Below are 20,693 nucleotides of genomic sequence, written 5' to 3' on the forward strand. Positions count from 1 at the left end.
AGTTGATTCACGCTGAACCTGCAAGAAAAAATGAAGCTCTATTATATCCCAAGGAACCGTGATAGATATAGCGACAGACAAGGCAGGTTCATGGGTAACGGACAAGAATATCATGAGGATATAAACATGATGTACGCCAAGATGTGTCAGGCAGACAGAAAGTCGATCCATGCCTTCATGCTCCATAAAAGCGCCATGCAAAGTATGCTCCCAGTAGGGTCAATGGGATGAAGTACATCAGGCTGCAGAAGAGGTCAGTTGTGAAGCGAACGAACGTGCAAGGAAACTTACTTTGAACCCTGCTCAACGGCGTCAGAGACCGAAGCGCCAGAGCCGGGAGCCTTGGTATCGCTGATTTTCAGAGCCTGATAAACCAGGTTAGTGTATTTTAAATGGGAATTGCTGTGGACATCTTACGCCTTCCTTCTCAAAACTTCCGACAAGGAGAGGAGGAAGGAGGTCACGAGCCTCGTCAGAGTGGCCAACATCTTCGAAAGCTTGGGTTGCATCTTTGCCTGCAGACGTCATATTTTTAACCTGGGATTAGCCACCCGATTTCACAGAACACATACCAGCTTCAGCCAAGATCACGTCGTCACCTCCCGGGTGCTATGAAATGAAGTGCCATCATCAGAGAATGATAGCTCGGTATCCATCCCATTGGTTGCATACCTCGTCGATGAATTTAGTAACATCGTACACTGCTCAACACGTCACCACGTAGACACAATTTGACAAGTTTCCTTGTACTGACCTTCTCCATGGATAAGAACATAAAGATTGTCCTTAGTAGAGTGTGCCTTGAGCTCTTCGTACGTGACGACCTTGGCCATTGCAAGTCCTGTTAGTTGCAAACGAGAAAGACGGCGATGACAGGAATGACTATGAAGCAAACAGAAAGTAAGTGTTTCAATGGCATAAAAAGCCCACTCGACTAACGTGGGAGTCGGGAAAACCTATCTTCTCACACAAACCAGAATCTCACGATTGGCCGCCAAACATTTTCTCTAACCCGAGTTGTCTTAGCTGCCAATTCTCCACCAATCAGGATTTTGTTTCAAATATTGACATTAAGTAACAAGTTTTTGCCGCATCACGGACAGATACCATGATAACGCGTACGTAATTACATGATACGTCGTGGAAAAAATGGATTACACAAGTAAGTGTAGAATGTATATCCGCATCGGTTTAGTACTCGAATGACCACAGTGGTTACTGCACGAACAGCTGGACATTCAAGCGTGGAACTGAGCACGCTCTGATAGCTAAATCTTCCACATCATTAGTATAGGGACGAAAGCACTGTGAGCCATGTCCCTAGGCATTGGCGAGTGGAGGTTGCACATGAAAGAATATTCGATCCAAGTCGACACCGAATCACTTCAGCGATGCCAGTATGATTTGGCGTAAACCCTGGTCGAAATCGTCTGCGAATAAAATATAAATGAGGACGAGAAGTTCCGGCGTTGGCAGCGGAAGTACGCGTCGATGAAAACTGCAGTGTGGCTCAGCGCTTTCCTGGCACCTAAGACGAGGAGATGAAAACTTGCTTTCGCCATCACTTATCATTACCAAGAAAATTTAACAGAAAATCAAATTTTTGATCTCCGATTCACTCCGCACTCGGGCCGTGCCGAGGGGTGTGGGACACCTTTCTTGACTACTCCTTCAACTCTCCCGCAAGGCGTCGTACCATGGCTTACGACGATGAGCATGCTGACATTCTCGGCGGCCCCATTTTGCAGATACCAGATACTGGTATCCTGGGTCAATGGTCCCAGTACTCGATTCTATTCAGGGCTAGTCTCATCCTAGCACTTGGCCTATTGGTATCGCTCATCTCAGTACGCGCCTGGGACATATGGAAAAAAAATCAGGAATTGGGCTACAGAAAGTGCGTCATTCTTTTTAGATTTCTTTAGCCTTTACTTATGACACCTATGACAATCAGAGCGATGCGTCGCAAACATGGAATCCCAGACTCGGACTGTCGTCCCTTTGCTGTAGCATATGCTGCGGCCACCCGGGCGCGCGCTGAACGCGAGGCTCAGGATAGAATACAGGCCAATAACGTCACGGAAAAGCCTCCGGCGATAAATAATCAAGTTCCGTTGGCAGACGCGCATGGATTGAGGCGAAGGGCGGCCGAATCTAGTGTGTGCAACTTTTTCGTGTTTTGTTGTCTCGATCTGATCGTTATACAGTTACGAAGCCACATGTTAATCAACTCCCTGCCACAAGGCGTACCATTTCTGGCTTTGATCACAAGCCCAACGGATTTGACTTTGCGCACCGATATAATCCCCGCCTTCGGGATGGCCTCCTTCCTCTCGCGCGCGAGTCCCTAACGCCTGTGAAACGTTCTTATCGTCGCGCTAGCAGAAAGGATCTTGTTTTCGACCCGAACGTGGCGGTGGAAGGCAAGAAACGAGCTTATGATCATGAGGGCAATCATGAACTTGCAATATCAAAGAAGTCTCGTGTTGATAGTGATGACCTCATTGACGATGATGAGGAACTTGAGCTTCTCGAGGAAGAGGACGAGCTAGAGCCCGCTCAACGGGGATCAAAACGGACTTTTGATTCGGATGAAGAAGTTGATTATATGCGCACCGATGGTCGTGACAAGCGCCCTCGGAATATGTCGCGAGCTCAGACACCTGAAGATCAGGAAATGGAAGCTGCCGAGGACGATGTCGCTGAATTGCACCCAATTCCTCGTGGGAAGAAGCGTGATCGTGCTGAGGCTGGCTCGACTTTCGGCGGTGATGATGAAGACGGGGGTACTGGATGATCAAGATGACAGGTCTCACCGTCATCGCAAGCGTCGCACGGTTCGTCCAAGAAAACCAGATGGTTCCTCTCGCGGCAGGAAGCGAGATCGTGATTCTGAATCCCCAGCAAGCGAGGGCAGTACTGGAGGTTCTCATAGGCACAGCGAACGCACCTCCAAGAAGAAGAAAGGGGCCAAGAAAACTTCTTCGGTGACAGCCAGTGATGCTCTAGACAGCTCGCAGGATCCCCTCTGCAAAGGTAGAAAGATTGGCGAGGTGTGGGAATCAAATGGTGTTCAATACAAGGTCGGGAATGAAGGCGAACGGCTTCGTCTCACATTGGTGAAAAAGGCTCGGAGCAAGTATTCAATGGTAGGTTGCGGCCCCTTTGTTAATGTGCTTGTGGAGCTAACCGAAACACAGCCCAGGGATTCTCAGCACCCAGATCGGCAGGCTAATATGGAGATCTATGTGGAAACCTGGCTGACAGATGAACAATACAAAGACTCTGAAGAGCGGCAGGAACTTGTGTGGCAAGAGACGCCTAGAGCCTCGATTGAGCCTAGCACCCCCGGTGAAGCTCCTGTATCACCAACGAAGACGGGTAAGGACCTGCTCTGGGATTCGATGAGGAACAGCCCTGTTTCTAGTCGTGCCTCCCGCCAGTCGTCGACCAATGGCCCAATCCGGGTAAATCCATTTAAGCAGCCTTTACCTCAGGCTACAACTGGTCGACGTGTTGCCTCTTCAAATGTTCATACTCCACCATTAATTCCTGGTGTGGCCGAGGGTCCATCTCGTCCGGGGTTTCGTGCATTCTCGAAATGGGAGAAGCAGGATCTTGAGGCTGAGGCGATGGCGAGAATGCGTGCACGGATGCTGGAGCAGAAGAAAGGAGAGATTCCGCAATCAAAGGCCTTTGAGCTTCCGACTAGCGCCACGGCGCCTGAGCTAGGCCCTAAAGCTCCGGCTGTGCCCATCATCACATTCACCCCGCCACCCCCTACTGCATCCACGTCTGGCAGCACTGAGACAAAGTCGACACCGTTATTATTTTCATTTGGTAATGCCTCAACGAACACGGATGCCTCAAAGCCCACTGCTCCTACTGCGTCTTCCACACCAGCAAGCGTTACGCCTGCGGCCTCGGCTCCAGTTGCCAATAAACTTAGCCTATTCCCTACCTCGTCTACTCCACAGATAACCCCTGCAGTGCCGCCGTCTTCATTTGGCCCGCCTACGACACAACCTACTAGCACCACCACCACCACCATAACCACCACCGTACCTACCACATCATCCGCACCCTCTATACCCGACTTTTTCGCTAAGCCAGCTGCACCATCGACTCCTGCGTCTGCAGCAACCTCAGTTCCTACATTTTCTTTTGGTCCCACGCCTGCACAGCCACTGTTCGTTGCACCTGCTTCCGCATCCACCAATCCCTTTTTTGCACCAGCATCAAGCACAGAAACCGGCAAACCAGCACCATTCCCTTTCGCAAAACCCAGTGTACTACCTTCCTCGGTGCCAGCATCTACATCAGCACAAGCTAACCCCACATCGATATTTGGGGCCCCTTCAAGCAACGCTGCCCCAGCTTCTGCCCCATCCGCACCTGCTCCACTGAAGTTTGACTTTGGCAAAAAGCCTGCGAGCACGATCCCAAAGCCTGCTGCTGCATCTCCCCCTACCATAACTGCTACCGATGCTGCAAAACAGACTAGCCCTTTATTCGCATCCTCGGCGGCTGCTCCTCAATCCAGTCCCTTGGGGGCAAGTTCACAGCAAAAGTTCTCGTTCGGTCAGCCCTCGTCAGCATCAGTATCTGGTTCTGGTAGCAATGCCACTGCTACATCAAAAGCTGCTGAGACCTCAGAAGCGCCCAAGCCCAAAGGAGCAGAGACTGAGACGCCCAAATTTTCGTTTAGTCCGCTCCCCGGTGGTTCAGCGTTTAGCTTTACAGGTGCTTCATTGGCACCCAAGTCAACGCCGAGCTTTGGAGCACCGTCAGGGGCATCAGCCTTTGCCATAACTCCGTCTTCGGGTGGTGATGCGAAGAAGACGGACGCGCCATTATCAATCTTTGGCGCCGCAAATGCTACCAAGGAAGATGGAAGTAAGGCTGGCGCTTCTACACCTGCAGTCTTTGGTGGTTCTAGCTTTGGTACAAATGCAAATGGCATCTCGAGCAATATCTTTGAGAAGTCCAGTGTTCCACAGCCCAGCGGTGACGCAAGCACGTCTACATTGGCTCCCAAGAGTGTATTTGGCAATGCCACGTCGAGCCATGCATTCTCTACAACTCCTACTGGATCTCCTGCTGTATCTGGCAGTGCCCAACCGGGCACTTTCACGTTTGGCAATGGGTCAGATAAGCATACAGATAGCGTGAAGCCGTCACCATTTGCTCCATCAAGCAATCCCACTTCTTCTGTCTTTTCATTTGGGAAGAAGGAAGACACCGCAGCGCCTTCTTCGTCCAGTATCAATACTTCTACTGCGCCTATATCATCGACGCCCACGTTTGCATTCGGATCTTCTGTGTTCGGTCAACCTTCGACGGGTACTTCAAATGGGCCAACGCAACAGCAATCGGTCTTTGGGAAACCGTCAGCACCTACGCCCAGTGCGTTTGGTTTCGGCAGTGGTTCTGGAACTGGAACTGGAAACAGCACTATCGGTTTCGGGGGTCAACCGGGAGGCCAAAACCAACAGCAATGATGCATTCCCATGTTTTTATCTACACTCCTGCATACGTGACCTTGTACAGCACATACCTCTTTCTGTATTGCGTCTTGCCGGTACTTTATAGGCGTACATACAAGTATTGCTTATCTCATCGCATGTCATCGCTTGTTTTTTGTACCATCACGATTCATGTGTTCGGGGCATTCAGCGTTGTCTGATTGGAGGCTCCTGCATCTAGCAGCCTGATACCTCTGCTTCAATACCCACTTCAACTAACACCGTATCTTCCGTAGCCACTCTAATGACCCAATTATCGTTGGTCTTTGCACTCAGTCTACTCGTACGAGATGCAGTAAACACGGGTATACAATCGTACACGTCAATGAGAAGGGGCGATCCAATGATCAATGCAACATTCGAAGATCACAATGACGAGGGCGACAAAAGTGTCCCATCGAGGTCCTGGCCATGCTCGTGGTGAAATTCAGCACGAGACATAATGCAAAGACAAAATTTCCTGACCTCAGCAGCAATAATGTAGCCACTTGGTGCTTGACAAATGAGCCTGAAGTCCGATATAAACTACCTAGCCGTTATGTCTCGCAGAAATCCCGTGGTATCGAACAAAGACAGGAACGGAACAAATGCATCCAGGAGGGTGCATAAGGGGCTGCCGGACCTACCCTACTAGTAGGCTGGGGTCCTGGGGATCGTCGACGTTCAATGGAGTCGGAACGTGAATTGGCGAAGGAGAATCAAATTGCGGTTGACTAATGCCGCTGGTTCCTAGATGCGGCATCATGATCTGCGACGGTCAAGCGTGTCAGTGACATTCAACAAAACCAAAAAGATATGACACACCTGGCCATATAATCGTCAATCTATATGCAGATGATGCAATGATATTGGTCTATCTCAAGAAAGGAGATAAAATGAAGACTTACTACGAAAATGATGCATACTAACTGTCGAAACCGAATGACAAGAGACACCGATCAGAATTCAGTAACAAGAACACCCGATGCCAACACGGGGTATGGAATGAAAAAAAACCGATCACAGAGCAATTCAAAACACATGACCACCGCAGGGGTCGAACCTGCAATCTCCTGATCACGTAATCGTAGTCAGACGCGATGCCATTTCGCCAGGCGGCCGTTGAAACAACGCCAATGCACATGTACTATGTGCTGAAGACGGGATAAGATTGCCCATAATCGTCAGTACAACAATCCAACTACCGGACCTTCTCTATGTCCGTCTTGTTCGAAACTTCTCTAGGCGACCTCGTCATCGACCTTGAGGTGGAGCAGTGCCCAAAAACATGCGAGAACTTCTTGAAACTTTGTAAGGTTTACTACTATAACTTGAATGCATTCTTCAATGGTGCGTAATTCTCCCTTCATTGGTACCTTTGCCTTAAACAACAGTATCCAGTATCCAAAGATTTCCTAGCTCAGGCTGGTGATCCCACTGCCACGGGAACAGGTGGAGAATCAATATGGTCCTACGTTGCCTCGCAAGGGGAGAAGGATGCCACAGCCGCCCGGTATTTTGCCCCAGAATTCGTGCCAAAGTTGAAGCACACCCATAAAGGCACAGTGTCCATGGCCGTAGCACCCTCTGTGAACGACGAGAAAGGTGGTTGTGGCAGCCAATTCTTTATCACACTTGCAGACAACATAGACTATCTCGACGGGAAGCATGCAGTTTTTGGTCACGTCGTAGAAGGGCTGGAGACGCTGGACAAGCTAAATGACGTCTTCACGGATCAAGATGGGAGACCATTCAAGGATGTGCGGATCAGACACGTCGTTATTCTTGGTACGTTAGTATCTAGTTGGACCCTAAGGTTTTCATATGCTCATGGACATCCGTAGATGACCCATTCCCTGACCCGCCCAGCCTAGTCCAACCCCCGTCATCTCCTACTCGGCCCCCAGATAATTCTACTAGGATTGCAGAAGATGAAGACCCCCTTGCCACTCTTCCGGATGAGGAAGAGGAGCGTATACGCCGCGAGAAGGCCGCAGCAGCCTCTGCTCTAACGCTTGAAATGGTTGGCGACCTGCCTTTTGCCAACGTCCGGCCTCCGGAAAACGTCCTTTTCGTGTGCAAACTCAACCCTGTCACACGAGACGAAGACTTGGAGCTCATCTTCTCGAGATTCGGCACCATTATGAGTTGCCAAGTCATTAGGGACAAGAAAACGGGTGACTCATTGCAATACGCTTTCATAGAATTTGACAAGCGAGACGACGCAGAACAGGTTCGTGGTGTACAGTTTTTGCATAGTGAGACGAGACTCAAGGACTTGTCAGGCCTATTTTAAGATGCAAAATGTGTTAGTAGATGATCGACGTATTTGGGTAGATTTGTACGTGCGAAACCACTTCATTGATAATTGTCTGACTCATCTACGCAGCTCGCAGTCTGTGGCACGGCTCAATACTACCTGGTCCAATAACCCCAAAGTGGGACTGCATAGCAAAGAAAGGGGCGGGTTTGGCGGTCGCGAAGACTTGGAAGAAACTCGACGATACCGGGCAGCTGGAAGAAGCGATGGCAGAAATGGTTATGGAATGGTGTTTGAAGTTCCAGATGACAAAAAAACTTCATCACGCAGGAGTAGACATGATCGAGATAGGGAAGACCCTCGGGATCGACGCCGACGCTCCGGCTCTCCTGTGCCACGCAACAGATCTGGAGAAAGGCGCCGCAGCAGAGATAGATATTCTCGGGATCATAGGACACGCCACTAGTAGCGGATCTGAAACTGAACACCGTGCCTGTATGTTTTTACTCATTGTGCTCTGTGTACCAAAATGATGGCCCGATGAGGCAGCCCACCAGTCTGAACTGTAATTTCCACCATTGCTGTGCCACGGGGCTAGATTATAAGACATTTGCGCAATGAGAGCTGTAACTCTCTGTTTCTCCTCTGGCTTCTCCCTCATGACACACTCACACAATGACTTCTACGCTCCCGGCTCTGATATGCTCCTGCTGTCGAGCGACGATGTCAAATTCTGCGTCCACCGTTGCATACTAGCAGCCGCTTCTCCATTCTTTGAACACATGTTTGCATTACCACAGCCTCCTGACGATCCAACAAACGAAGAACGTCGTCCTGTAATCCCCGTGTCGGAGCCTAGCTCAACCGTGCACACGCTTCTGCGTTTCGTCTACCCCGTACCTCATCCTACCACTTCATCCCTTGACGAGCTCAGCAATATTCTCGGAGTCGCAGTCAAATACGACTTCCTCGGTGTCATCTCCTCTCTTCGCAAGCAGCTTATCACCCCCGCGTATCTGAAAGATGATCCCGTGCGAGTGTTTGCAATTGCGAGTCGTTACGAATTCGAGCATGAAGCTCAGGTTGCGTCACGACACACGCTCTCCGTCAACATCCTTGACTGTCCATTGTCGGATGACTTCCGGTTCATCACAGCGCACTCATATCATCGCCTCCTCGTCTTGCACAAGAAACGTTCGAAGGATGCCCAAGCGCTCCTGAAGATTCCAGAAGACGTGAAGTGCTTGCAGTGCTCAGGGCCGTATTATGGAGCGTTTGTACCGCCAAAGTGGTGGAAGGAGTTTGAAAGAATGGCCAGAGTAGACCTGGAAATACGGCCAACCACAGATGTTATCTTCAGCATGCCATTCTTTGCGCGGGCCGCAGAGGCATCAGGATGCGCGCGATGTGCGAGTAGCATTCTGGACTCGCATGAATTCTTATCAGATCTCAAGCGACAGATCGACGAGCTTCCTGCTACTATATGATCGTTCCTCTTCACGACCATCACGACCATCACGACGTTATCATTGTCATGTCATATAACCTAGGACTTCTCGGGGACGTTCTTTACATGCGCCATTCTACGTTAATATTCCGAGTACTTTACTGCGCATCACCTATTGTCATTGTATTATGAAACGAGATACTCTTAGATCTAACCATGATTGTATGCATAGTTGTATAGGCTACTCACGTAGTGACCAAAATCACGGTCATTACGGATATGATCTGATATGAAGTTGATCAAGTGCCTGGCTGACGTGTCGACATGTCAAGTTCAAGCACTGCTTAAGCGAGTATGTAAGGAGGCTTGACCAGGAGCGCACTAGTAGCACGGCACCTGGGGAAAATTGCCGTAATCATCTTGTTCACAGCTACTGGGGTCGACTAGGGGGAGGACCGTAGGAGAAGTCCTTGAAGAAACGTACGGATACCAGGGATCAAGTAGAAATATGAGTGAAACATTATTTAGAGATACCCGAGGGGATAAGTAACTAGGGTCCGCTGACAGGTAGCGTGACTCAGATTCGGACATCTTGGCCTACTAAAATTAAAGTCCTGGGCGACTCTTCCAGATCTGCCTATCTCAACGACTTTGTCTCCAAAATGTCTACACCACAGCTCGCCACATTCAAGGGTACCTGCAATCGAAAATGAACCTATGGTGAGTCTATGGAACTTCACCAGTCACTCCTTCTCATCCTGGATCATGTCGGCAGCGAACCTATGCTGCAGGGACAGTAGAGCGCAAGGGTCTCGAAGCTGCACTTGCTCAGATGCAACAGGAACTTCCATTCGAGGTTCCATGTATCGTCAATGGCTCACCGGTCTGTACAGCTTGTCACTGGCCAACTCGTCGATGACTTAGATTTCCTCGGATCTTAGATCAAAACCGGTAAACTTGCCAAGCAGCCCATACCCTCCGATCACGCCCGTCATCTCTGCATATACCACGAGGCAGATGAAGCGACTGTAGCCAGCGCGATTGATGGTGCTCTTGCCGCCAAAGCTGAGTGGGAGGCCATGCCTTGGAACGATCGCGCCGCCATCTTCCTGCGTGCTGCAGAGCTTGTTAGCGGCAAGTACCGTTACAAATTGGTAGCAGCTACTATGCTTGGTCAAGGCAAGAACGCGTGGCAGGCCGAGATCGATGCTGCCGCAGAGGTGTGTAAGATGGAACTATCTTGATGGCAGTTGATTGATGGAATTTTCGCAGCTTTCCGATTTCTTCCGTTTCGGCGTCAAATATGTTGAGGAACTCTACGCACAACAGCCTCCTAAGAACGCGGCAGGATCATGGAAGTAAGTGCGGTACCCCTTCTATCAGGCTACTTCTGATGATTGGATAGCCGCGTCGAGTATCGTGCGCTGGAAGGATTTGTTCTTGCTGTTTCGCCATTCAACTTCACAGCGATCGGTGGTAACCTTCCAGGTGGTACGAGCGACTATTTTTATCACGATTATTACGTTCTGAAACAGACATCTTACTAGTTCCCGCAATCGTCGGTAACACAGTCGTATGGAAACCTTCACCAGCGGCCACGTATTCCAACTACTTGATCTATCAGATCCTCGCGGAGGCTGGTGTTCCAGCCGGCGTCATCCAGTTCGTTCCCGGACCACCTCCAGAAGTCGTCGCACAGGCGATATCGCACCCCAACTTTGCAGCGCTCCACTTCACAGGCAGCACGTTTATATTCAAGAAGCTATGGAAAGACATCGCCGCAAACCTGAACAAGTACAAGGGGTATCCGAGAATCGTTGGTGAGACAGGAGGAAAGAACTTCCACGTCATCCACAAGTCGGCAGAGATCCGAAATGCAGTTTTGCAGACCATTCGAGGTGGCTTCGAGTATCAAGGTGCGCATATTGCGTGTATGAGTGGCGCACAAGATTGACAGGCGTGTGTACAGGACAAAAATGCTCTGCGTTGTCACGGCTATATGTTTCTTCTTCGCTTTGGTCATCTGGATTCAAAGATCTGCTCCTGTCTGAGGTTGCGAAGATCAAAATCGGGTCACCATCAGACTTCGGCAACTTTATGGGACCGGTGATGTACGTTCCATTTATATGCATCGGGCTGCGCACCTATCACTGAATAATATCGCAGAGGTCGTCCGGCTTATGACAAAATAATTGGCTTCATCCAGAAAGCCAAGGATGCGGGAGGGGAGGTTCTTATCGGGGGCACTGGTAAGGCGGATACTACGACTCACCTACGAGTTTTCTCATGATGCTACAGGCGATGACTCCAAGGGCTACTTCATACAGCCCACGGTCATTCTAACCAGAGATCCTGAATCAGTCACCATGACAGAAGAGATCTTTGGTCCTGTCATCACTGTAATGGTTTTTCGTTCGCAAATGCGGCCAGATGTACTAACAACTTTCCAGGTTTATATGTACGACGACGCGAATTATGAGCAGACTCTGGAACTGATCGACAACACCTCGCCTTATGCCCTGACCGGCTCTATGTAAGCCCAAGGTCTTTGCGATATGCGTTGACTGACAACTTGTTTTCCAGCTTTGCCGCAGACCGCAAGGCCCTTCTGACCGCCACAAACAAGCTACGCAACGCTGCCGGCAACGTTTATTACAATGAGAAATGTACCGGCGCGGTCGTGGGTCAGCAACCCTTTGGAGGAGGACGAGCAAGTGGGACCAACGACAAAGCTGGGAGTATTAGCATCTTCTACCGATTCGTTTCTGCGAGAAGCATAAAGGAGAACTTCGTGGGCCTGGAGGACTTCCAATACCCGTCGAACTTGATTTGATTTAATGAGAATCAATAACAATGCTAGTAATCGATGTTGTATCAATCAGAGAATCATGTTGTTACCTGTATTCGATGAGAAATGTTTATGGAGGACAAATTTGAAAGTATCCTCAAGAGCACTTGAGCAGCAAACCTTATCGCCCCATGTTACTCTACGGTAATTGTGGCGCACACTAGATGTTAGAACGTTGCGCTATACTGTTGCTGAAGCATCCACTCTGGGACCATGACGATAGCGAACCGCTCCAAATTCAAGCTCGATAGCATATATAGGATCGACATAGAATAAAACCGTACTCTTGGTATGACTACAACTAAATCAACTGCAAGTAGCGCTAGAAATATTGATTTAGCAACTACGAGGGACAGTCAAGGCTAAGAACTCACCCATCTCGGCAATTCGACCAGTCTGCTCCATGAGCCATGCGACTCAAATCAATCTCTAGCCCACCGGACATCACGAATACAGTCCTAGGAGTATAAAATGGTTGTTCTCGGGAAGCGGGCGGTATCCAGAAAAGCAGCCGACCATGGGTTCCTTTCATCCATCCATCTTTTGGCATGATAGGATTTGAATCAAGATGAGAAGTGCCCTCAAGTAGCTCAGCAGGGTTTTGCAGTGCATGTTCCAAGCTTGATGCGAAGCAAATGGTGGGACGTCTATCCAAAGGGGATGTAGCGGAGTGGATTTCAGTGTGCTCCTGAAATTGCTGTTCTGTTGCTGCATTCCACAGCCGGACAGTGGAATCCCTTGAACCAGACACGATGCGAGTGCCATCGGGCGAGAACGAGACTGACTCAACCGATTGAGTGTGCCCTCGGAAGGGCTCACCCAATGGCAGCCCCGTTGCGGCATCCCACAGCCGGACAGTGGAATCGCTTGAACCAGACACGATGCGAGTGCCATCGGGCGAGAACGAGACTGACCAAACCAATTGAGTGTGCCCTCGGAAGGGCTCACCCAATGGCAGCCCCGTTGCGGCATCCCACAGCCGGACAGTGGAATCGCTTGAACCAGACACGATGCGAGTGCCATCGGGCGAGAACGAGACTGACTCAACCGATTGAGTGTGCCCTCGGAAGGGCTCACCCAATGGCAGCCCCGTTGCGGCATCCCACAGCCGGACAGTGGAATCCCTTGAACCAGACACGATGCGAGTGCCATCGGGCGAGAACGAGACTGACCAAACCGATTGAGTGTGCCCTCGGAAGGGCTCACCCAATGGCAGCCCCGTTGCGGCATCCCACAGCCGGACAGTGGAATCGCTTGAACCAGACACGATGCGAGTGCCATCGGGCGAGAACGAGACTGACTCAACCGATTGAGTGTGCCCTCGGAAGGGCTCACCCAATGGCAGCCCCGTTGCGGCATCCCACAGCCGGACAGTGGAATCCCAAGAACCAGACACGATGCGAGTGCCATCGGGCGAGAACGAGACTGACCAAACCGATTGAGTGTGCCCTCGGAAGGGCTCACCCAATGGCAGCCCCGTTGCGGCATCCCACAGCCGGACAGTGGAATCGCTTGAACCAGACACGATGCGAGTGCCATCGGGCGAGAACGAGACTGACAAAACCGATTGAGTGTGCCCTCGGAAGGGCTCACCCAATGGCAGCCCCGTTGCGGCATCCCACAGCCGGACAGTGGAATCCCAAGAACCAGACACGATGCGAGTGCCATCGGGCGAGAACGAGACTGACAAAACCTGAGAAGTGTGCCCACGGATCACGGTCTGAATAGCCGTCCAGTTCACAAGACGACCTTGCATCAGACGAAGGGTGTTCGGAAACTTTCCAGTAAACTTTCTAGCTATCGTAGACTTGTTGGGGCAAAATGGCAGCCCTGATACATACAGATGTGGCGTGCTGTGCAAAATCATCCCACCAAACACCTGCACGAATCTCTGCACGTCCGTTGCAGCGGACAAGACGCTTGCATGTCCGGATTGGCCCTGTGTCCGCGCGTAAGCACTTCCCCTGACACCACCAGGTGAGTCTGTTCTCACCTTCAGCCACTGGGCAATCAGTGGAAGCACAGCAACCGCGCTGCCGAGTCCATTAAGAAGGCCGAGTGCTTCAATCCAGAAGAGCAGTCGCTCGCTATCGAAGAATGATCCTATTTCCTTGGCGATCTCCGCGTCAAAGTCCGTTGCTCGGACGTGCGTAGCCCAAAATCGGCAGGAATATGACAGATGCGAGGGAATCCGTGTCACGACTCTATCCGGCAGTCCGGTATCCATGCTATTGGGGAGGTATGAAGACTTTAACTCACACATATTGAAGCGAAGGTCGTGCTCCATCACTCGAAGTGATGCGAAAGCAAGATCGCGTTGCGCGTTCGATATTTCCACAAAAAAGTCACCACTGGATGATTTGTCTGTCAGGAATTCGCGGAAGGATGCGTGAATGGGTCGGATGGGACTGGATGAGCTGGTGATGCCGCTTAGGAGGGATCCCATATGTGCTACTACGTCTTCTACTTTGTAGTGCTCGCTTTGGTCTGGAAAACGGCACCGCATGGCATTCAGGGCATCTAAAGGGAGCGGTTCGGCTGAGCCAAGTATTTGTGACATCACAGAATGAAACTTTGCTAGCGCTTGCTGATAATCGTCAGTGTCCGTGTATCTGTCCTTCCCCATGTTTTCTCCTAGAATGAAGCTATATATGCCATATAACAGGTTTTTCTGCTTTCCATGATCGTGGGATGTGACAGCATTGAAGCAATCAACGGTGGATTTGCCAGGAGGGGGTAGTTTGATGTATTTGCATGCAAGACGCGCCCACTCAAATAGTCCATCAGCTTTGTTGGCGAGGACCGCGAACTGTTTGTCTCCAAGACCGGACACCTTCTTCAGCTCGTGGGATACAAATCTACGGATGTCTCTCTTCGAGTCTTTTTTTGAAATGTCGTCCATGGATAACCGTTGAATGTGTGGAGCATCCTGAAATTCAGAAATGATATCAGGAAGCGCGCGAGAGGTGACGAGAATCCGAAAGTTGGATGGGAGTTCGGTGATTTGGGGAAGACCTTCGCCCTCCAGTGCGCCCGCAAGTATGCGGAGAAGGTCGCGCCGTGTCTCGATTTCCCCGCTCTCGTCCAGCGCTTCGATCACGATCAAGACAGGCCACACGCTTGACCCAGAAGACTTCTTTAGTGGTTCTATCAACAGCTTGCGCCACTGCTGGACGATATCTGTCGTGTTCTTGAGCGAGTTTGCATGTTCGACTGCATTCGCCAATGTTCGTCTCATCTCCGGATCACGATCAGCGAGGTCGCGAGCGATGGTGGAGAACACTTTTTCATGACGTTTGTCCGTTTGGTTCCGGTCGAAGCAGAAACACGAACCGAGCTCTCCCAAGTCGTTGAACCAGTTGGCTATCGTGTGAGCGATGGCTGATTTTCCTGTGCCCGCAGGGCCAGATAGCCACAGCACCTGCTGAGCAGTATCTCCGCTGTCGTTGATCCATTCAGTGATCCGGGATAGAATGTGCGTGCGCGTCTCTGGTAGGCATAGTTTCGTGGTATTCAGCCCCGCGCCTGCTGCGTAAGGCATCCCGCTGAGATCCAGTTTGTCCCCCAGTTCGTCACCTGAAGGAGTATTATGAGTGGACGGGAAGTCAGAAGCACGTCCGAATCCTTACTCGTACACCGGACAAGATCGGCTATGTCCCGAAGAGCTTGGTCCCGAAATTGTTGCATGAACTCTTCCAAAGCCTTATTGTACCGTGAAATCAGATCATCCGTCTCTGACATAACATTTTTCTCGAGTCTCTTCCCTGTGATAATGGCATAAGATTCAAATTATAGAAAGCGCAATGGCTCGACGCCTCACAAAAGCTCTTTTTCTCCGAATAATCCCTGATGAAACACGCGCACTCTAGAGTCTGCTGCGCGATCCGTCCAGCGATGCTGCGCTTCGATGAAATCTGGCTGAGAGTGTCCTCTTGTGACATGAAGCGGTAAACTTGTTCCAATTTCTCGAGAAGAGATTGCACCGATTTGTCGCGTTCTGTTTGAGCAAGAATAATCTGCGTAGAGTCGACAACTGCTGAACGGAAGGGCAAAACTACACGTACTTTGGATGCAGCAGACAGTATGCCCAGCACCATCTTTGCATAAGGATGTACCTATACAATTTAATTAGCCCGCCTCCAACCAAGAAGAGCGGCCCATACGTTCGTAAGATTCTCGATGACAGTGTCAAATATTTTGAGTTGTTGAAGATATGTGGTCGGGATATCGTCTGCGGCAGCGAGATCTTTTGGGCCATCCTTGACTTTGGATACCACAGAAGTGACACGTCCTCCGAGTAGTGTCATGCCTTCTGTAGCCTCACGGGCACCCTGAAGTTCAGCATCGACTGATTGGGGATCAGGAATCTCTTCCACGCCAGGAGGGGCGTCCAGCACCTGCACGACCACCAGAATTTAGACATGAAAACTAGATCGTTTGGCGTAAATACCTTCGAAGCAGGTTCTCCGGATGCTGCTTGATTTCCACAGCCAGTGAGATTCTCAGATGTGGCGGGCTTGTTGCTATCGGAAGGATGCAGACGCGGTGCATGCTTAGTGGACCTCAGACAAGTTCAAGGTCACAATAATAAATACTTACCTCAATATTCTGATTCAATAAAGCATCTTCATTCTGGACGGCGGGGATTTGATGGCGAAAACGGTTAGAGTGTTTCTGCACAATATCAGCTATATTCTAGTTCCTCCAGCAATCAGGTCGACGTACAGAAACTTTTTTAGTCACATTCTTCTTAAATTTCCGCAGGGCCTGACGGAATCCGGTGCGGGGCTGGCTCTGGATGAAAGATGCACGAGAGGCAGCAACGGCATCATTAGCGCTCGTCGACAGCAGTCTCATGAGGGCACGTACGGAGCTCTCGCCAGCAGTTGCTTCTCTGGATTCAGAAGCCTCCGGACGAGGTTCCTGCCTGTTGTCTTCGCTCATTGGGAACAGTCGAAAATTTGGATCAGCTTGAGGAAAATGACTGCAAAAATTAGAGGTCGGGAAGAGTATTCGGTAGGACCAGAGTCTAAATAACAAGCACCCGAATACCCTTGACCACAAGCCTCAAGGCAGCCGCGTTCAAGTAATGGAACGTGGTTCGTGCAAGCACTAGTGAAACTTTAGCATGTGACATCGTTCATCATGTAACAGGCTTGATTCATAGGTGCGGGTAAGTATATACATACATATGTATGGGCATTCATGACAATATCGTCAGGGCTGAACTTCAGTAGTATGGAAAGCGGGAGTAATTAATCTGGTGTGAGCGTCAAATCTTGTGCCGAGTCAGCGTCCACGCATTTGCGCAACCCTTTGCCCTAAGATAGAAATCCATATGGCTTTTGGCTTTGAGATACCGATCATTATAACCGTTATCCACATTTTCAAATTTTTCTATCCCAACGAGAGGATATAAGCTATCCTGCCTACAGCCTCGTGGCTGGCTGACGTCGAACTCAAGCGTTCAATGCATCATCTTGACAGAACTTGGACAGAGCGCACCAAAGGACTCAGACCAGCCAGAGGAGTCTTCTGAAGTTGTTCTGCCATTCAAACCATTCGTCATGGACAGTGAAACAAAGGCAGTTTCCTCCGCGACCCGCATATGCAACCACACGTCGAGCTTTGACGCTGGCGTGAATCATGCTCTCGACCTTCGCACTGATTTCTTCACTCAGTCAATTGCACGCAACATTGTCGAGAATGAGAACACGAGGAGACGACATCTACTTGCAAAGAAGATGCTAATATTGTATGAGTTGCTACTGTAAACATCGTCCAAGAGCCGACCGAACTTGAAGGATATAGGAAAGTCACAATAGGACGTTCGAATGCGCACAAACTTATGGTTCAGCACTACCGTTCATCATCGGTCGACAGAAACATGCATTCTGACACTGCCTCATGTACGTACAAGTACAATTATAATCATTGAGAATGACTTCATGGGGCTCGAATTCAAGTGCAGTTCAGGTGCTCTTCGGAAGTGGGGTCTCTGCATACAGCGCCTTCATGGCCGCTGGAGGATAGCGATCCCCAACCACCCAAACAGCCTTCTCCGCGATAACACGTACTTCCTGGACTGATTCAGGACTCAACGACACGTTGATAGCACTGAGGTTCTCCTCGAGATACTGTGCGAGTCAAAACCATGAATACCCGAGGCTATATGGCTACTGACCTTGACCTTCTTTGTACCCGGAATGGGGATGACATCTTCACCTTGGACAAGAAACCACACCAACGCGACCTGTCCAGCGGTAGAATTATATTGCTCGCCTACTCTCTTGAGGTCATCTGCCAGTTTCAAGATGTTCGGGAAGTTTTCCTTTGAGTATCTAACCAAGTACAGTTCGCGTGAGCCCCCTACCAGGCACTGACATGACACATACCTGGGAATCATCCTCCTGAAATCATTAGTTTCGAAGTCATCTGGATATTTCTTTTCATCCGGTGAGTGTCCAAATCAATTTTACTGGTCTGCGATACTTACCCGTGATCGAACTACGCCCAAGAGGCGAGTAGGCAATGATTTTGATTCCAAGTTCACGAGCCGTATTTAAAGTTTTTAGTTTTTAGTCCTCGATGTCGACAAGGCCTCACTGCTTGTTATTCTATGTGCTAGAATCAGACATAGAGATGATGCATCGATGATGGATTTGAGATAATGAGCGCGTAACGGTAAACAGGACATCGTCGAAATAGCACCGCGTCAGTTGGCGTGTGTAAACTGAACCAAACAATCCTCCTGATTCATGATAAGCCTCTTCCAAGTATCACACCGAACACAAAGATGTTTTCATAGCTTTCCTACCATATGTCATTACCAACGCGCAAGCGAAAAGCTGTTTGCAGATGCAGAACGGGAGGAAGCAGAAGAAGCTCAAAGTCCTAAACCAAGCATATCCAACATTCCTCAACTACAGAGCCCGGATGCAAACTGGACAGGCGAAGAATCCATGCAGGATGCTGTGCTGCGCATGCTCGTCGACAAGTACAAGCCTATGCGCTCGGGGCCTATCAGGTCAGCTGACATGAAGCTGAGGGAGGCGCCGCCGAAGGTGCACACAGATGCACATGTCGTCGAACGATCTGCCCAAGGGTGGCAAGAGCTTGCAAAGAAACCTTTGCTACCTTCTATAGAAGGTCACAAGCCTTGGCTTACTACTTACAAGGCCCCTTCTCATGCGTCTGCATCCATTAAGCTCGGCAACTTCACACCTGCATCCGCACGGACGCCTGGCGTCCATGCTGTGACGGACGAACGCACTAGGAAGACGGAGAGGGAGCTAGCCAGACGAAAAGAGCAAGCAGGACGACTGTCGAGAGCTAGAGAGTCAACATTGGATTATCGCTTGGGCCTGAAGAACAGCGAGGGGCAACGCACTGCTCGTCGGAACCCTGTGAGTATGAGGGGGTGGCAGGCCTTGATAGAGGACAAGATACAGGTTGGCTTCGTCATTCACTCGGAATTATTTTGTTCTTACATTTAAAGATAGAAAGCTCGAGCTGCCGGACATTTCGACAAAATCAAAGGGCGAGGTCAGCCTATGGTTAGATTGAGCGACGAGCACAATCCTTTCATTGCAAGAGAAGAGTTCCTCATGAACCGGATTGTTCAAAGGAATGGGGCAGCTCCACCATGGGTTGAAGTCCAAATCGGTGGGTGACTTATACCATGTCGGTGAGATCTTCAAGTTAATCACCATATTATAAAATTACAGAGCTCGAGACTGCAGTGAACTCGTTTCGCAATGTCCTGCGGCAGTCGTGGACAAGGCGTGCAATTCGGACTTTAACAATGTTACAACCAGCGACTATGTTGCCTTCATTATCGCTGGGCAGTGTGACATCATTGCGCGACCGCGAGTGGGAAGAACGAGAATGCTCTTACCACGATACAGCCATCGCCGAATTGAATTCTTTGGTGCGTAAATACAATGCCCTTGCGCCATATTCTGTGCGCCGCCCGTATTATTCTCGAGAGGCCGAATTAGCCAAGGCGTATCAGGACTGCGGGGATGACATTCTGCGTGAGATATCAGAGAGAAGAGAGATACATGGCAGGTCTGGTGCCTCACCACCATTTGAAGTCGAGTCTTCTGTGGACGTCGATGCTTCGAGTTCAACGACTTATCCTTTGAGGTTTCGAGATATCATCCGTCGGTGGTTTATGAAGCTGCGAGAGAGATTCTTCAATGTATCCTGAATGACATACTCGCACGGCTGATCATACATACATGCATACATTATGCCCGGATGAGGCTGAACGGCTCAAGGCACGCCCTACATCTATTCTAGACCCCTCTATCGTAGCTAACAATCCATACATGCATTTGTATCCTTGCTCTTGTGTTGTTACCGGAGATCCAGGAATCCAGGAGTGCGCCGGCTGCCTTCCATAGCCGATTTTTGTCCATTGTGTTGGATCTGATACCGCGGAGGCATTCATGTCCCTAGTCGCATCAGCGTTTTTCCTCAGCGCTCAGCGTCCACAGAGTACTGCAGTCGTTACGACGATTCATACATACAAAAACGACGACAATACTGAGCACGATTGAATAAGTCGAATTCACGCAATTTACGTGAATTCGGCATCCCGGACATAACTCGGCCGCAAGGGACAAGAAG

The 20,693-nt window shown here is 50.0% G+C and overlaps 8 protein-coding genes and 1 non-coding gene across 9 annotated transcripts; 5 read left to right on the top strand and 4 right to left on the bottom strand.

The window, feature by feature from the left end:
• Positions 1-175: 175 nt before the first annotated feature.
• F5891DRAFT_1181209 (cytochrome b5-like heme/steroid binding domain-containing protein) lies at positions 176-833 on the bottom strand (the record flags this gene model as incomplete). The annotated part of the gene is made up of 6 exons (XM_041366018.1): positions 176-242; positions 292-365; positions 418-515; positions 573-609; positions 673-701; positions 755-833. 6 exons carry the CDS (start codon positions 831-833, stop codon positions 176-178), a joined length of 384 nt encoding a protein of 127 aa, XP_041232474.1.
• An 833-nt stretch (positions 834-1,666) lies between these two features.
• F5891DRAFT_347250 (uncharacterized protein) lies at positions 1,667-2,471 on the top strand. The gene is made up of 2 exons (XM_041371450.1): positions 1,667-1,897; positions 1,955-2,471. The coding sequence occupies exons 1-2, from the start codon at positions 1,698-1,700 to the stop codon at positions 2,349-2,351; spliced, it is 597 nt and encodes a 198-aa protein (XP_041232475.1). The 5' UTR covers positions 1,667-1,697; the 3' UTR covers positions 2,352-2,471.
• A 4,075-nt stretch (positions 2,472-6,546) lies between these two features.
• Positions 6,547-6,625, bottom strand: F5891DRAFT_t20. The gene has a single exon. It is a non-coding gene; the product is annotated as a tRNA-Arg (tRNA).
• A 96-nt stretch (positions 6,626-6,721) lies between these two features.
• F5891DRAFT_1229500 (cyclophilin-like domain-containing protein) lies at positions 6,722-8,234 on the top strand (the record flags this gene model as incomplete). The annotated part of the gene is made up of 5 exons (XM_041369550.1): positions 6,722-6,854; positions 6,906-7,292; positions 7,349-7,737; positions 7,790-7,845; positions 7,894-8,234. The coding sequence occupies 5 exons, from the start codon at positions 6,722-6,724 to the stop codon at positions 8,228-8,230; spliced, it is 1,302 nt and encodes a 433-aa protein (XP_041232476.1). The 3' UTR covers positions 8,231-8,234.
• A 189-nt stretch (positions 8,235-8,423) lies between these two features.
• F5891DRAFT_1124867 (uncharacterized protein) lies at positions 8,424-9,251 on the top strand (the record flags this gene model as incomplete). The annotated part of the gene is made up of 1 exon (XM_041363924.1): positions 8,424-9,251. One exon carries the CDS (start codon positions 8,424-8,426, stop codon positions 9,249-9,251), a length of 828 nt encoding a protein of 275 aa, XP_041232477.1.
• Positions 9,252-9,873: 622 nt separating this feature from the next.
• F5891DRAFT_1273825 (Aldehyde/histidinol dehydrogenase) lies at positions 9,874-12,153 on the top strand (the record flags this gene model as incomplete). Its single annotated transcript, XM_041370156.1, has 10 exons — positions 9,874-9,904; positions 9,955-10,094; positions 10,153-10,431; positions 10,484-10,569; positions 10,617-10,702; positions 10,759-11,127; positions 11,181-11,322; positions 11,378-11,460; positions 11,510-11,744; positions 11,795-12,153. 10 exons carry the CDS (start codon positions 9,874-9,876, stop codon positions 12,042-12,044), a joined length of 1,701 nt encoding a protein of 566 aa, XP_041232478.1. The 3' UTR covers positions 12,045-12,153.
• A 130-nt stretch (positions 12,154-12,283) lies between these two features.
• Positions 12,284-17,275, bottom strand: F5891DRAFT_347458 (uncharacterized protein). Its single transcript, XM_041371452.1, has 11 exons — positions 16,929-17,275; positions 16,785-16,853; positions 16,659-16,733; positions 16,510-16,611; positions 16,223-16,456; positions 16,124-16,174; positions 15,880-16,075; positions 15,689-15,823; positions 14,053-15,635; positions 12,434-13,998; positions 12,284-12,381 (listed from the first exon to the last, which is right to left on the bottom strand). Exons 1-11 carry the CDS (start codon positions 17,001-17,003, stop codon positions 12,366-12,368), a joined length of 4,101 nt encoding a protein of 1,366 aa, XP_041232479.1. The 5' UTR covers positions 17,004-17,275; the 3' UTR covers positions 12,284-12,365.
• Positions 17,276-18,049: 774 nt separating this feature from the next.
• Positions 18,050-18,637, bottom strand: F5891DRAFT_898919 (NADP-dependent oxidoreductase domain-containing protein; the record flags this gene model as incomplete). The annotated part of the gene is made up of 4 exons (XM_041373422.1): positions 18,050-18,196; positions 18,244-18,400; positions 18,455-18,504; positions 18,539-18,637. Coding segments are annotated over 4 exons (453 nt in total), but the record flags the coding sequence as incomplete, so codon positions are not given.
• Positions 18,638-18,817: 180 nt separating this feature from the next.
• Positions 18,818-20,271, top strand: F5891DRAFT_939611 (uncharacterized protein; the record flags this gene model as incomplete). The annotated part of the gene is made up of 3 exons (XM_041374238.1): positions 18,818-19,510; positions 19,562-19,724; positions 19,787-20,271. 3 exons carry the CDS (start codon positions 18,818-18,820, stop codon positions 20,269-20,271), a joined length of 1,341 nt encoding a protein of 446 aa, XP_041232481.1.
• Positions 20,272-20,693: the final 422 nt, after the last annotated feature.

Source organism: Suillus fuscotomentosus (genome assembly GCF_016647785.1).
Source record: "Suillus fuscotomentosus strain FC203 chromosome Unknown F5891scaffold_3, whole genome shotgun sequence".
Lineage (NCBI taxonomy): Eukaryota > Fungi > Basidiomycota > Agaricomycetes > Boletales > Suillaceae > Suillus > Suillus fuscotomentosus.